General features: G+C 36.4%; 1 protein-coding gene across 2 annotated transcripts in view; it reads right to left on the bottom strand.

The window, feature by feature from the left end:
• LOC145662964 (tRNA (34-2'-O)-methyltransferase regulator WDR6) overlaps nucleotides 1–13,308 on the bottom strand; it is an 87,166-nt gene that overhangs the window by 33,799 nt on the left and 40,059 nt on the right. For both annotated transcript variants that reach the window (XM_081729041.1, XM_081729049.1), the window contains exons 9-11: nucleotides 9,445–9,594; nucleotides 3,681–3,835; nucleotides 1,656–1,883 (exon numbers count right to left, since the gene is read on the bottom strand). In XM_081729041.1, coding sequence (XP_081585167.1) covers nucleotides 1,656–1,883; nucleotides 3,681–3,835; nucleotides 9,445–9,594 — 533 coding nt within the window. The remainder of the gene's footprint in view (nucleotides 1–1,655; nucleotides 1,884–3,680; nucleotides 3,836–9,444; nucleotides 9,595–13,308) is intronic.

Genomic DNA, 13,308 nt, shown 5'->3' with positions numbered 1-13,308 from the left:
TAACACTTATCTCAACTTTTATTTAAAACTTTTCTTCTATTAATTTGAAAGTATTCTAGATCTTCAAGATTTGTTAATGAAATTCACGACTTATTCCATGTTTTCTGACGGTACACGAAAAAAATGAAATGAAATATTTCAGTTTTACTGTTATGAGGTGTAGGCTGAAGGAGACAGTGATGATGAGAAATGAATGAAATGATAGAATGAAGAAAGTGAACGGAAATGGGAAAGCCCGAGAAAACTCACGTACACGGTGTTTGTCTGCCATAAAGCCCAATGGACACGAATTGGGATCTAACTAGGGATCCCACGCGCCAGAGGTGAAACGTGAAAACTCTATCACTGAACCAACGCGGCCTCCTCACGGTATACGAAATCCACGGCTTATTCACGGTTTTCACAGTTGAGTGGGCATCCTGTTTAATTACTCTCTTCCCATTATCGCTGGATCAGTTTTAACAAACGTAACACACATCAAGAAGCCATTTATTGCTATCTCTTAACGTGACCACTTCTAGTTGCAGTAGTAAAATAGAGTTAGAAATAGAAACTACCTATGTCGTGCTTCTCCCTATCTATTACCGATTTCTTGTTATAAGGATCATTGTTGAAACCGGAAATTCGTTCCACCACTTCCGTTTTGAAACGCTGGATAAAGGTCGAGATGAAATTTATTCTTGGCATCGCTAAATCCATACCAAAAAGCCATTCCTCGCTGTTACCGTTATTCCTTAATGAAAATCAATATTGGAACAGCAAGTTGTAGTGGATTTCTACCACTACTGGTTGAAGTAGAGAAACATAAAACATTGTTCGGATGTTGGATCGATTGCAAGAAACCAGTTCTCCCTATTTATTACAGGTTTTGCTCTACGGCGATCAGCATTGAAACCGGAAATTATCTATTTTTACTACTTCAGTTTTAAATATAAGGTTAAGGGAGTAAATAAAACCTAATCACAGGATACTGAATCTATCCCAAAAAACGCTTCTCACTATCCCATATTGTTTTTGCTATATGGAAAAGAAAAGTTGAAACCGAAAGTTGTTGATATATTTCGGTTTCTGTAGAGATAGTAGGATGGAAACAAGAATGCATTCTTAAGACGATGAATAGAATGCTGAAAACCTTTCTCGCTATCTATTACGTTTTTACTTCACGATGGTCAATGTTAAAACCGAAAACGGTTTATTTTTATTACTTCCGGCTTGAACAGAGGATTAACAGATATGAAACGTATCCCTGGAAAGCTGAATCAATTTCACAAGACAGCTTCTTGCTATCTCTTAAAGTTTTTGCTCTGCTGCCTGTCGACAGATAAACAAACATAGTCGTTCAATAAAATTTTTCATAATTATGCGTAGCCGAATTTGGAAGGCTAATAATACCGAATATCTACTGGCAATGACAAAACTCTGATTTTGTATATTTGTCTATCTTCTGGGTTCATTCAATGGCGTTTCCGTAGGAACTTTCCAACGTTTTATGTACCCTGCGTCCGCTCCTACAGAGTTGGTTCCGAACCTGCTCATCCACATAGTAGAAAAGGTAAAAACTATGCTTCTATAGACATTAAATAATTTCTTTAATAAATAAAAGCATTTCCTGTGAATAATCGATTGTTATTATTTCCTTCTAAAATGCTACATACCTCATGGAAACCAAGAACCAGAATATCTCCTTTATAAGGAAGTATTCGAGCTGCCCAATCCACTGCTAATCGATTAGCACACAAACGCTGAACATACATTTCTTCTTCATTTAAATCATAAAATCTTATTGTTCCATCTCGTCCTGTAGAAACAAACTGATCTTCACACCAAGTAATATGTGTTACTCCACTTCTCCCATGAAGTCTCCAGAATTTTTGTTTTGGATGCTGTGAAAGATAACATATCTTTTATGCAAAATTTCTTAGAACAAACACCTATTACTATAAAGATATAAAAATACCTAAGTTATGTAACAACAGTATGTTGTATGAATACGAGTCAGTAGTGCTTACATTTGCAGGCGTGGTATGATGACAGTTTGAAAATATTCAAGTAAAGAAAGAAAAATAAACAAATTAAATAAATTTAATCCTAAATACATATTCTACTGTAGCTATATTTCTATTTTCGAATAAAGAAAATCAAATCAAAGGAAATCAAACTTACAAGCTTATGCAATTCTGAATACCACTTGGACTTCCGAGTTTTTAACTCTCCTTCTCTTGAGCAAATTAATTCCACCATAAAAAAATCCACGCGTCCATCATCTGACTGTGATCTATGGTTTTTGACAAGTTGTCTCCAGCATTGCTCTAGCCTGGTATACTAGGTTTCAGAACAAGAAAGCCTCGATTCCTGGAAATCCACAGGACACTCCCATGCCTCTGTCCCTTGTCAACAGGAACTCCTTTGTAGCTAAGCGGTTAGAGTACGCGCCTTTGGTGTGGAAGACCCGGGTTCGTTTCCTGGCGGAAGCTCATGTGGTTCGGATTCCACGTTAACCAGTAGGTCCCGTCTCATACAGCTTCGCTGCTGAAAGAGACGTTAAACTCAAAATCAACCCGACTCCCTTGTCAACAGCCCAAAAATCTAAGAAAACAATAGGAGACCCTCGGTTAGAAAGAGAAAAAGAAGTTGCCAAATGTCCCCTTTTCTCCAGATTTCTTTTATTATTTTTAAAAAGTAATAACATTATGCCTTTATTTCTCACTTGTTTCCCTTTCTTTTCTTTTTCGTTTGTTCTATCTAATGACATTGAATATATGGCAACATCCACCAAAAATCGTCCTAACAAGGGTTGGGTTACCCTTTTGGTAGTGGGTGAGACAAGAATCTTATATTCTGAAACAGATAATAAGTCCGTTCTTTTTATTTTATCTTTCTCTGATATTTTTATTTTTTTTTTGTCTCCTGTGTTTATCATCAACGACCAAGAATCACGGGGAGAGTCGAAAGCTCGGAATTGCCAGTGGTACTTAGGAATTACATATACTTGTAAGTAGAAATGATTATTAGAATGCCTCAGCGTGTCATTAGAACGCCTGATTTACGTCTCATCAGGTAAACATTATTAGTTAACAAGCTCAGATATAATATTTAACATACGATAAACACTACACCTAAAGTTCACATCATTTCCTCGAGTCTATATACGAAATATCACAAAATAAATTATATTGCCGTTTCCAATATACATTCTCCTGAATCTTAAATTTCAGTGATTTAAAACAAAAAATTCAGATTACTAAATTCTAGAGACCAGATTTAGTAGAAGGCAATTTTACGAATGTTTCCAATTCAAAACTTCTATTTATCTTTTCGTAATGTTCTATCATTGCTATAATACAGCAATAATAAAAAAATAATCCAGAATTTCAATGATATTGGACCCGCACACAACACGTGAAGTACGTAGTTAAAAGTAAAATGAATCGAACAGAAAAATAAGATGGCGGAAAACAGTATAATGTTACGCATGAATCCAAATCGAACTTAAGAATGCTAAATAAATAATTTATTTATTGTTCTTACAAACAAGGTTCTCTTTGAAATAAATCGAGTCAAACTAAAAAGAGTAATTAGTGTCTATTTGAACATTGCTTATATATAATATGCTGCTAAAAAAAAAAAAAAAAAATCCTATGTAGAATTAAAGATTTTACAAATCTGAGAATATTACCTACACAAACCATATCTCCATCATCTGTCAGGCAATATAGGTAAACACTACCTCCACGATCACCACACAATAAGTAAGGCCAACGAAGGCAAGCTGCCATCATCCAGCGTTCTTTGCACGGCGGAAGAATACATTCACGTACCTTATCCAGTGTGACATCTTTAATAAAATACAATTTTATACATATTACTACTATTACAACAAGTAAACATACACATACATACTACTGTTTGTCAAACTTGATACCACTGAATCATGAGAAATTAGTGGATATAGAAATCACACTTTGCAATTATAACACGAATCGCAGGGTAATTGCGCACCAGCAGCGTACTCTGAACTGTCATGGTAGAAGTACAAATAGAGAACTGGTACATAAAAACTGTCGTACCTTAAAGTATCCAAAAGACACAATATGCTTGAGGCTTTCCTACTCTCTTTCTCGGTGTATACGAAGAAAATCTGCTGCTACATACAAGACATGATATGTGAAATTCTTTGACTATTCTGTATATCAAAAGTGATAGGATGAGTTTAAAATCTGATGGTAAGATATTCCTCTTTTGTGTGTACCGAAAACTGCTTGGTACGTGTTCCTATGTAAGATCACAAATAGCAAATATTAAATAGTTGAGCTTGAACTGTGTGGAGCTCCCTCGTGGCTGCGGAAGACCCGGGTTGACTTCCCAGAGGGAGCGCATGTGGTTCAGATTCCACGTTAACCTGTAGGTCCCCGTCTCACATAGCCTAGGTGCTGAACAAGATGCTAAACTCTAAATCTATCAACCAACTACAGATCTTGAACTGCTGTATAATAAGAATTTTTAAATAGAAACCATGAACCAACTATTATTGACCTGTAGAATTCAACTTTTAGGTAGAGCTCTTTCGTGGCTAAACGGTTAGCGTACGCGCCTTTGGCGTGGGAGACCCGGATTCAATTCCCAGCGGGAGCTCATTTGGTTTGGATTCCACATTAATCAGTAGGTCCATGTCTCATATAACCTTGCTGCTGAAAAAGTGAAAGGGACGTTACACTCAAGTTCAACTCAACTCAACTTTTCGGTATTCAACTCTTCCAAAACCAGATATTTTAAAACTAAAAACAACTGAAGAAAACAATGCGATAGGTTACGTCAACCGAATTATCCTCTTCTTCGAATATAATTTCCTGTTTCATTTAAATTTTACACCACATACTAATAATTTAAATCACTGCCGTAGAAGAGATAAGGAGTGCTTCGTATTTGGACGCAGATTTTATGTTTTTTGGATGATTTATGTAGAAGAATTTTCATTTCTAGTTAACAGATATGCAACTCATCGTTCCAATCAGTAATTGCGAATATGTAAGCATGTAAGTAGCGAACTGTACAAGTTCTCCTGACATCATACCCCTCCTGTGACATTATGGGTCCACAGGGTGTCTACTAAAATTCCAAAATGAAATTTCGTGACTTTTTCTTTTCCCAAAAACATAAAATTTAGTAACATTTTCAAGAGCGAATTTGGGCGCGAATTGGACCGAATTTTCATGCATGCGATAGAAGCATGCTTTGCTTGCGATTTGGTAGCGTCTAAAGCAGACCATAGACATTTTTGGTGTGAATTTTAACTTTTTATAACTTTTCCAGTCTATACTTATGTTTGTACAGATTTTCAAAAAATCGTGACCCAAAAGCTAAATTTTGTGACTTTTTCTTGACTTTCATGGCCGTCTTCTGATTTCGTAACTTTTTCATGACTTTCGTGACCGATAGACACCCTGGTGCGAACTGTCTTAAAGTGGATTTTCAGACTTTCAGAACTATACTATGAATAAGTATAGGGATTCTTATACAACGGCTATGACCGTTCAACGGTGTGCCCAAAGTGTAAATAAACAAAGAAAGAAAGAAAAGAAAATCGCGAGTACTTCGTAGGTTAAAAGTGACTCAACTTTACTTATGGATAAATATTAACATTTTGTTAATGGTGAACGCGAAATTCTACAATATTATTAGCATTTAATGGAAAACATTTTGTCCAAAGATGAGACATACCAAACGATAAATCTCATTGTGCTGAACAAAATGATATGGGTGAGTGAATCCTCCTGCGTAGTTTCCCCGAAAAATCATATTTTTGCACTGGCGTCTCTGGCATATAAAATTTGGGGGAGACACCAAAGGTTGTGATTTAAATGGTACTACCTAGCCCAACCTGTTTATTAACTTCGATAATATTTGCTACCTTTCTGCTTACCTTCACGGACCCCCTAAGGTATATCAAGAACTCGATTACAATCATAGGGGCCGCGGTGGCTCAGTGGTAGAACGTTCACCTCTGGTGCTTGTGGTCCCGGGTTCGATCCAAACCCCCAAGTGAACTTTGTGGTGGACAAACACCGTGTGCGTGGGTTTCCTCGGGGTTCTCCCATTTCCTCCCACTTTTTTCATTCTATCATTTCATTCATTACGCATCATCACCGTCTCCTTTAGCCTCACTGACATAAGCGTGTAAAACTCAAAAGATTTAATTTCATTGCATTTTTCGATTACAATCGTTTTACAGCCTAAATATAATTATTATTATTTATATGATATTCTGTCGTTAGTAAATAACTTAAATTAGAATAAAATATTGAATATTTTGTACTTCAAAATATTGGGGGGGGGGGGGCGCGTCACCCTCGTACCTCCGCCAGAGACGCCCGTGTATTTTTGTAAACCTAAAATTGATGCTATGCGATAGCCATGCCACTTATTAAGATGAAACTGGTATTGGAATATACACTAATCAAGAATTTCACTACGACACCCGCAAGACAACAATCTACAGCAAGTTTAACGATACGCGTATCTAGCCCAAAACTGATTAACTCGAGAATTTTAAATTAAGTTCAACTATGTATGTAAATAAAAATAAAAGTGGCTATATTTGCGACTTCGTATTTCTTGAACCATCCGACCGATCTCGATCACATTTTCAACGTAGATAAGATTCGGGGCTGGGATTTTTATTATTATTATTATTATTATTATTATTATTATTATTATTATTATTATTATTATTATTATTATTATTTAACTTTAACGGTCCAACTTAGGGAAAGAGGAGGAAGGAGATATTTAAAAATGATCGAAAATTACCGATATTAGTGTCGAATCCACAGTTTTCGAGATCGCTGAGACGATCAGAGACACTTTCGATGCAGTTTAAATCCAAATGCATTCCTTTATGTCTAAAATGGAACGTATTCTCTCCGTGCGAAGAGCGGGTATTGTATACATATCAGACATATAAGAATCAATTGGTCACATATCAAAATGACGTGGTTGAGAGTAAATTCTGACGCGTACGTTCCGAAAACGTCGAGACAAACGTACAACGTACAAACGTACGTATATATTTATTTATATTCTGTATACGTGAAAGTATATACTGTTAAGTAGCGGGTTGTGTCTTTGTGAAATACCTAAAGCTCAATAGTTTCGTACTTTTATTTTGAGAATGATATAAAACCAAAACTGTAAATAGCTTAGTTGTTTAAGGAATTAAATAAAAGAGGAAACGTAGACATAACGCCATAGGCAGAGGAAGTATTCATACATGCAATACGTTGGAAGGAGCTTCATAAGAAAGTCTTAGCTAATCTCTACGCTGCAACTGTGGTCCCGCATACCGTAGTCGCTAACGCTCTCGTCTTTGGTGCAAGCGGTCTGATTCGATTGGTTCGATTCCCGGTGGGGACACTCGGTCGAAAAAGTGTAAAAACTTTCTTAGGCCAGCCATCCTGAGTGAGTTACCCTTGGTTTTCCTTATTCACACCAGGCAAATGCAGGGATGGTACCTAACATACAGATCCCAGGCCGCTTCCTTCCTTCCCTTTCCTCGGATAGTGTGATCGTCGAGGAATGTCATCCCTCATACGTGACGGGTTAACATGGTGAAAGTCTAGAAATCTAATTCCTAATCCTAATCCTAATGTAGGCTGCAACTTGGAAGTTCGTAGATTGCAGAAAACGAAGGACCTTGGAGGGTGCCGAGGATGATCTCGGGAGTTGGAAGCGAGAACGATGAGCATGAAGTTGGTACAGCAACAGATTCATCTACGTAGTAAATATTACATTACATTTGCAACGTTGGGAAAGATATAATGATTAAGACCTTGTGCCATTCCTATCAAGTAGACTTCGTAAGACAGTTATTCGAGTCCTATTATTCAGCCGTGTGATATTAAAGGCATCCCAAATAATTCGAAACAATTATTGCATTTCTAATTCCTATAAATCGTCGAATGACAATACTCAAGTAGATATCTTTAACCGTGTTACAGATTTCTGATGAATTGCGCTTTGCCCCTAATGTTTAAAAATGCTTGACTTTTAAGCTAAACTAGATAGAAATTTGTAGCGCACTGTACTATTGTTATATAATTAGTCCGAACAATGACACACGCAGTCCTGATACATATATTTTTAACAGTAACGCACATACTACTTGTAAGTATTCATTTGTATGAGGCTGATTCAGAAAGTAATGCCTCCAAAGTGATACCTTTATTTGCGTTTGACAGATAGCACCGATACAAGCATCAGTGGAAAGCCTGCAATGTCAGTCACAAATGGTGATATCATTGTTCAACATTTCCCATTAGAGCAACATACTTGTCTTAATGCGAAACAAGGTTTTTCATGCCGTTGGCGAAGAATTGTGGTGGCCGCAGGCGACACCATTGCCGAACCGCTGTTTCCACCTCTGCGTCATCCTTAAGTTTTGGGAAGAGCCGAAAGTCGCACGGCGCAAGATTCGGACTGTAGCCAGAATGAAGCAGAATGCCAACGACACTTTGCTAGCAGATTGGACAACTCTGAATTTTTTGGCGGGGAAGAGGATGTGTGGCGGCACTCCATCGATTGACGCTTCGTTTTCGGGTCGTAATGGTGTATCCACGACTCGTCGCCGGCGATGAATGTTCCTGGGTGCAAACCTTCCGCAGTCAGAAATTCAATGACAGCCCGCTATTTCAACCGAACGTTACCATTGGATACCATGGATTGCTCCATTACTTTGGAACGAGAAGAGATGGGAAGGTGAAACAAATGATATTCTATAGCTTAAACATCAGTGCATTAATGATAAACAGTTCAGAATGTTTGGAGTACTATTGGCCAAGTAGGGTTTGGAGGCATTAGTTTCTGAATTACCCTCGTATGAATTATCATAATCGCAGAAGTTTGTACAGTTTGTTACTAACCATTTCGGCAATTTAACTTAGCAATAATGTGATCAGCAAAATGCTAATGAAGTCTGAACGTCACTTCACATTGAATACAGCCATTTGTCTTGTCATAATTAAGAGGCTAACTAAGAACTGTCATAACTAAGAACCTTTATACAAAATAAAGATTCAGCACAGATATACACAGAATATACGAAATATTTAATATACTTACGAAAAGTGCAATTCAGAAAACTATGCAAGTCAGAATTATACTTTCTAACCCTTATTTTTAAGTGATAAATTTATTAAAATTACATTCTTACATTTCGTATAAACACATTCGCAATGCACTAAATTCAGCTACTTCAGAGAAATTTCTAAAACACAATTTGATATTAATAAGTTGCATCGGTGTTTCAGGTCGATCATTAAATAAATGCCATTGGACAGTTTCTTACTTTCACACACAGTTTCATACTTATCTGGATTTGATATTTTCCTCTACTTTTAACAAATACCAAACAGAAATTCGTACCAAAGAGATCACAATAAATGGTCTAACCTGATGAATTCAACTTCCAAATTTCCAACTTTCCGTCTGGACCACACGTTAGAATATATTCCGAAGATAGCCAGAGAATGGCAAATATCTTTCCATTTACAACATTCGCTTGATATACTTTCTCTAGTGAGTATTTCGTGGATGCACTTTCTGCAAGAGAAAAATATATTTTAAAAAATGATAATTTCGTATAGAAAATAAAAGTTGATTTAATGTTATTTTCCTTGATAATTTCGGTTCCTTTAATCTGGAAGCATCCTCAGAGAAAGACTGGGCCTTCAAGATAGATCGAGTTGTGAATTCACATTCTTATATATATATTCGGTGTCTTCAGTGTATTAATGGGTACCACTTTCAAAAGTTCACTGCAAAATTCTCAGACACTTTTTACACACTATTATATATATTAGGGATGGCCAATTCCGGAATTTTTACTTTCCGGAATCCGGAAAGTAAAATCGGAAAATTCCGGAATTCGGAAAAATTCCGGATTTCGGAAAAAATCCGGAATTCACAAAAATTCCGGAATTCGGAAAAAATCCGGAATTCAGAAAAATTCCGGAATTCGGAAAAATTCCGGATTTCGGAAAAATCCGGAATTCGGAAAATTCCGGATTTCGGAAAAAATCCGGAATTCAGAAAAATTCCGGAATTCGGAAAAATCCGGAATTCGGAAAAAATCCGGATTTCGGAAAAATTCCGGAATTCGGAAAAATTCCGGATTTTGGAAAAAATCCGGAATTCAGAAAAATTCCGGAATTCGGAAAAAATCCGAAATTCGGAAAAAATCCGGAATTCGGAAAAATTATTTTTTCTTTTTGTAAACCTAAGAATTTTGTTCAAATGCAAACGAACAAATTTCCTTTTTGTAATCGTAAGAATGTATGATGCAAGTTAAGCTGAAACTTACATCCTAAAGTATACACTACTCAATCTTCCCATGGTTAATGAGATGTAGTCCAAAAGTACGATGTACTCCTAATATTTAATTTTTGTTTTACTGTGATATTGTCCAGAGGTAAGACATATATCACACTGAGATAAACAACTTGACATAATGAAGATGTTATCATACGTAGTTTTCCAGAAAATCGTGAGAAACGATTTTTTATGAAGTTAAAATATGCGTCGTTTGTTGCCAGTGTGATGCAATTGATAACTTTTATGCTGGAATAGTCTTATTATTATTATTATTATTATTATTATTATTATTATTATTATTATTATTATTATTATTATTATTAATCGTTTATGTACTGTAAAAGAAAAATATGAACCGTTAAGTAGTAGATTTTATCTGTTGTTTTTTGATATTTTCTAACAGTAATAACAAATTGCTTGTAAATACGCAATGATTATCAAGGACAATGGCATATTAATGTAAGGACTACTCTGCAGACTAGCAATAAACAATAAACAATAACAGATAAACAATAGTCCCCCCCAAAAAAAGTAACTAACTTGGGCACGTCAGAATGTTTGCGAGAATATAGGGACGCATTGAGACTAGCAAAAAACGTGGTGTTATTATTACTCAAAGGGCCGTACGATGGAGGCATTAACGTTAATGTTAATGGCACCAATGAGCACTTACTTGCTCTAACGGTTAACCTCATTTTTGAGATGATTCTTAGAAGTGGGCGTGTTGGCATGCAGTTGGAGTACTAACGATTTGCGTCACTATCGAACACTAACGTAGCACTAGCGACGTTTAAAGTCGAAATTGGAGTCTGACATAAGTGGCTTGTCAACTTCACGGACATTATATTTTCCTTGAATGCGAGAATTTTGCGCCCGGGAAATTTGCGCCCTACCACAAAAATAGGAAAAAATGCGCTCGCAATATGTTTGCACTGGGATGTTTGCGCCCTACCCCAAAAAGAGGGGAAAATGCACCGGCTATATATTTGCACTGGGATGTTAGCGCCCTACAATTCAACTTATTATTGTATTGTTTAAAGTAACTTCCACTCGCACTTGAACTAGGCTTGCCTCTCATCGTCTCAGTGAGTTACTCCATCCGTTATAATATTCCGAACAAATGAAAAAAATACAATTTTAGTTCACTAAAGGGCAATCCATACAAATACAATTTTTCATTATACTACAAAATTTACAATAAACGTATAAATGACTGATATATAATTATTTATTAATATAATCAAAGAGTATAATTTAATCTACAAAAGGCTGTTTGGCTCTACCCAGATATCTCTGTTCACAATCCTTGCGAGTTGTTTGGCTTTTCAGGACACAAAATATAGAAAAGAAAATGTAAAGTGAATGTTAAATCAGTTCAGTAATATTATCAAGAAAACTATGTACAGTGTGTTTACTTGCTGGAATTACACTTCAAACACACAATTGCGTTCAGTCGTTCTTTCAGGAAAAATGTTCCGGGGGGCACATTTAGTATTCCGGAGGGGGGTCACTGCTGGTACTATTCTATTTATTATTATATTATAGACGTATTATTTTGGTCTCCTCCGAGGGGGCACTCTGAGAGCTCTGGGGAGGCCAGTGTTCCCCCAAAATCATCTCTGGAAGAAGCACTGATTGCGTTGATCCGTTGTGTTCTTTTGGCTTATATTGAAGTTTATTCTCCCCTTATATAGCCACAATGAAAATAAATCACAAATGGCATGGCTGTGGGGGGAGGATTGTTTATGCTGTAATGTCAGCCCCTCCGAGCAAATGCGTAAGCTCCAATAGGTTCTTTTATTTCGCAGGGCTCAAACTTCCCGGTGGAGGTACATCGCAGGCGCAATTTTCCCTGTTCTTGAGGTAGGGCGCAAATTTCCCAGACGCAAAATTCTCGACACCGTTCGAATGACCTCGGAAGACGATATCTTTTTCAATACTTTTTTTTATATTCTTTTACTCGAGATTTCTTCATAGCTTCTTATTAAAATACTTACTAATATATCCTCATTTTATTGTCCTAACCAATCAATATGGGTATGTTGTCAGTAAAATATTTAGATTGATCGAGCCTCTGGTGTGTAACCACAGTATTTCATATCATGCCCCCATTAGAAATCTTGGCTAAACGAACCAATATATGTTGCCAATAAAATAGTTTAGAATTATTGAGCCCCTGGTAAATAACCACAGTATTTCGTGACAGACCCCCCCCCCCCCTTCCTATTACCATATTCTAGCTACGTGCCTGACTCAGCTAATTCTCTACATTCTTTACCAAGCACACATTTTCTAAAGCGGAAAATGCTCTCTAAATACCTAAGCTCATTATTTTCAGCAGATGCACAAACTGGGTAACATTCTATCTACATGAATGTTATATATGTCGATTACTGGAAACCGCTTCTCGCTATCTATTACCATATTTACTATATAATGATTAACGTTAAAACCGGAAATGGTTGATTTGTACCGCTTCCGGTTTGAATATTACATTCATCAGGGAACTCGATTCTTAACTATTGACTCTGTACATCATGGCCAAAATTGATTGGTAATCCATCAGATAGTTCTTGAGACTGTTTGTTTCACTGACGGACAGAATGAATATATGGCTATAGAGTTTTGATAAACTAAATTCGTTAATAAGTGATGATGGAACAAATATAAGAAAGGGAACCAAGAGTACCACCGGGAAAATTTTCGAACACAAAATTAGCCATCGAAAACCCACATGTCCTGGGTTAGAATACCATAGATGAAAACTCTACCACTGAGTCATCAATCACCCGCTTATTAGTTTTGTTAATTATTATATTAATATAAATTAATGAATGCCTGCTTATGTTAATTATTGAACAATTACATAATGATAAAGGATTTAGTATTCTTCGGGATGAGTTTGAAAAGGCTATATCCGAGATTAGGAATGGAAAGGCAACA

Source organism: Thermobia domestica, chromosome 1 (genome assembly GCF_964235325.1).
Source record: "Thermobia domestica chromosome 1, izTheDome1.hap1.1, whole genome shotgun sequence".
NCBI lineage: Eukaryota > Metazoa > Arthropoda > Insecta > Zygentoma > Lepismatidae > Thermobia > Thermobia domestica.
This window is presented reverse-complemented; position numbering and strand designations above follow the sequence as displayed.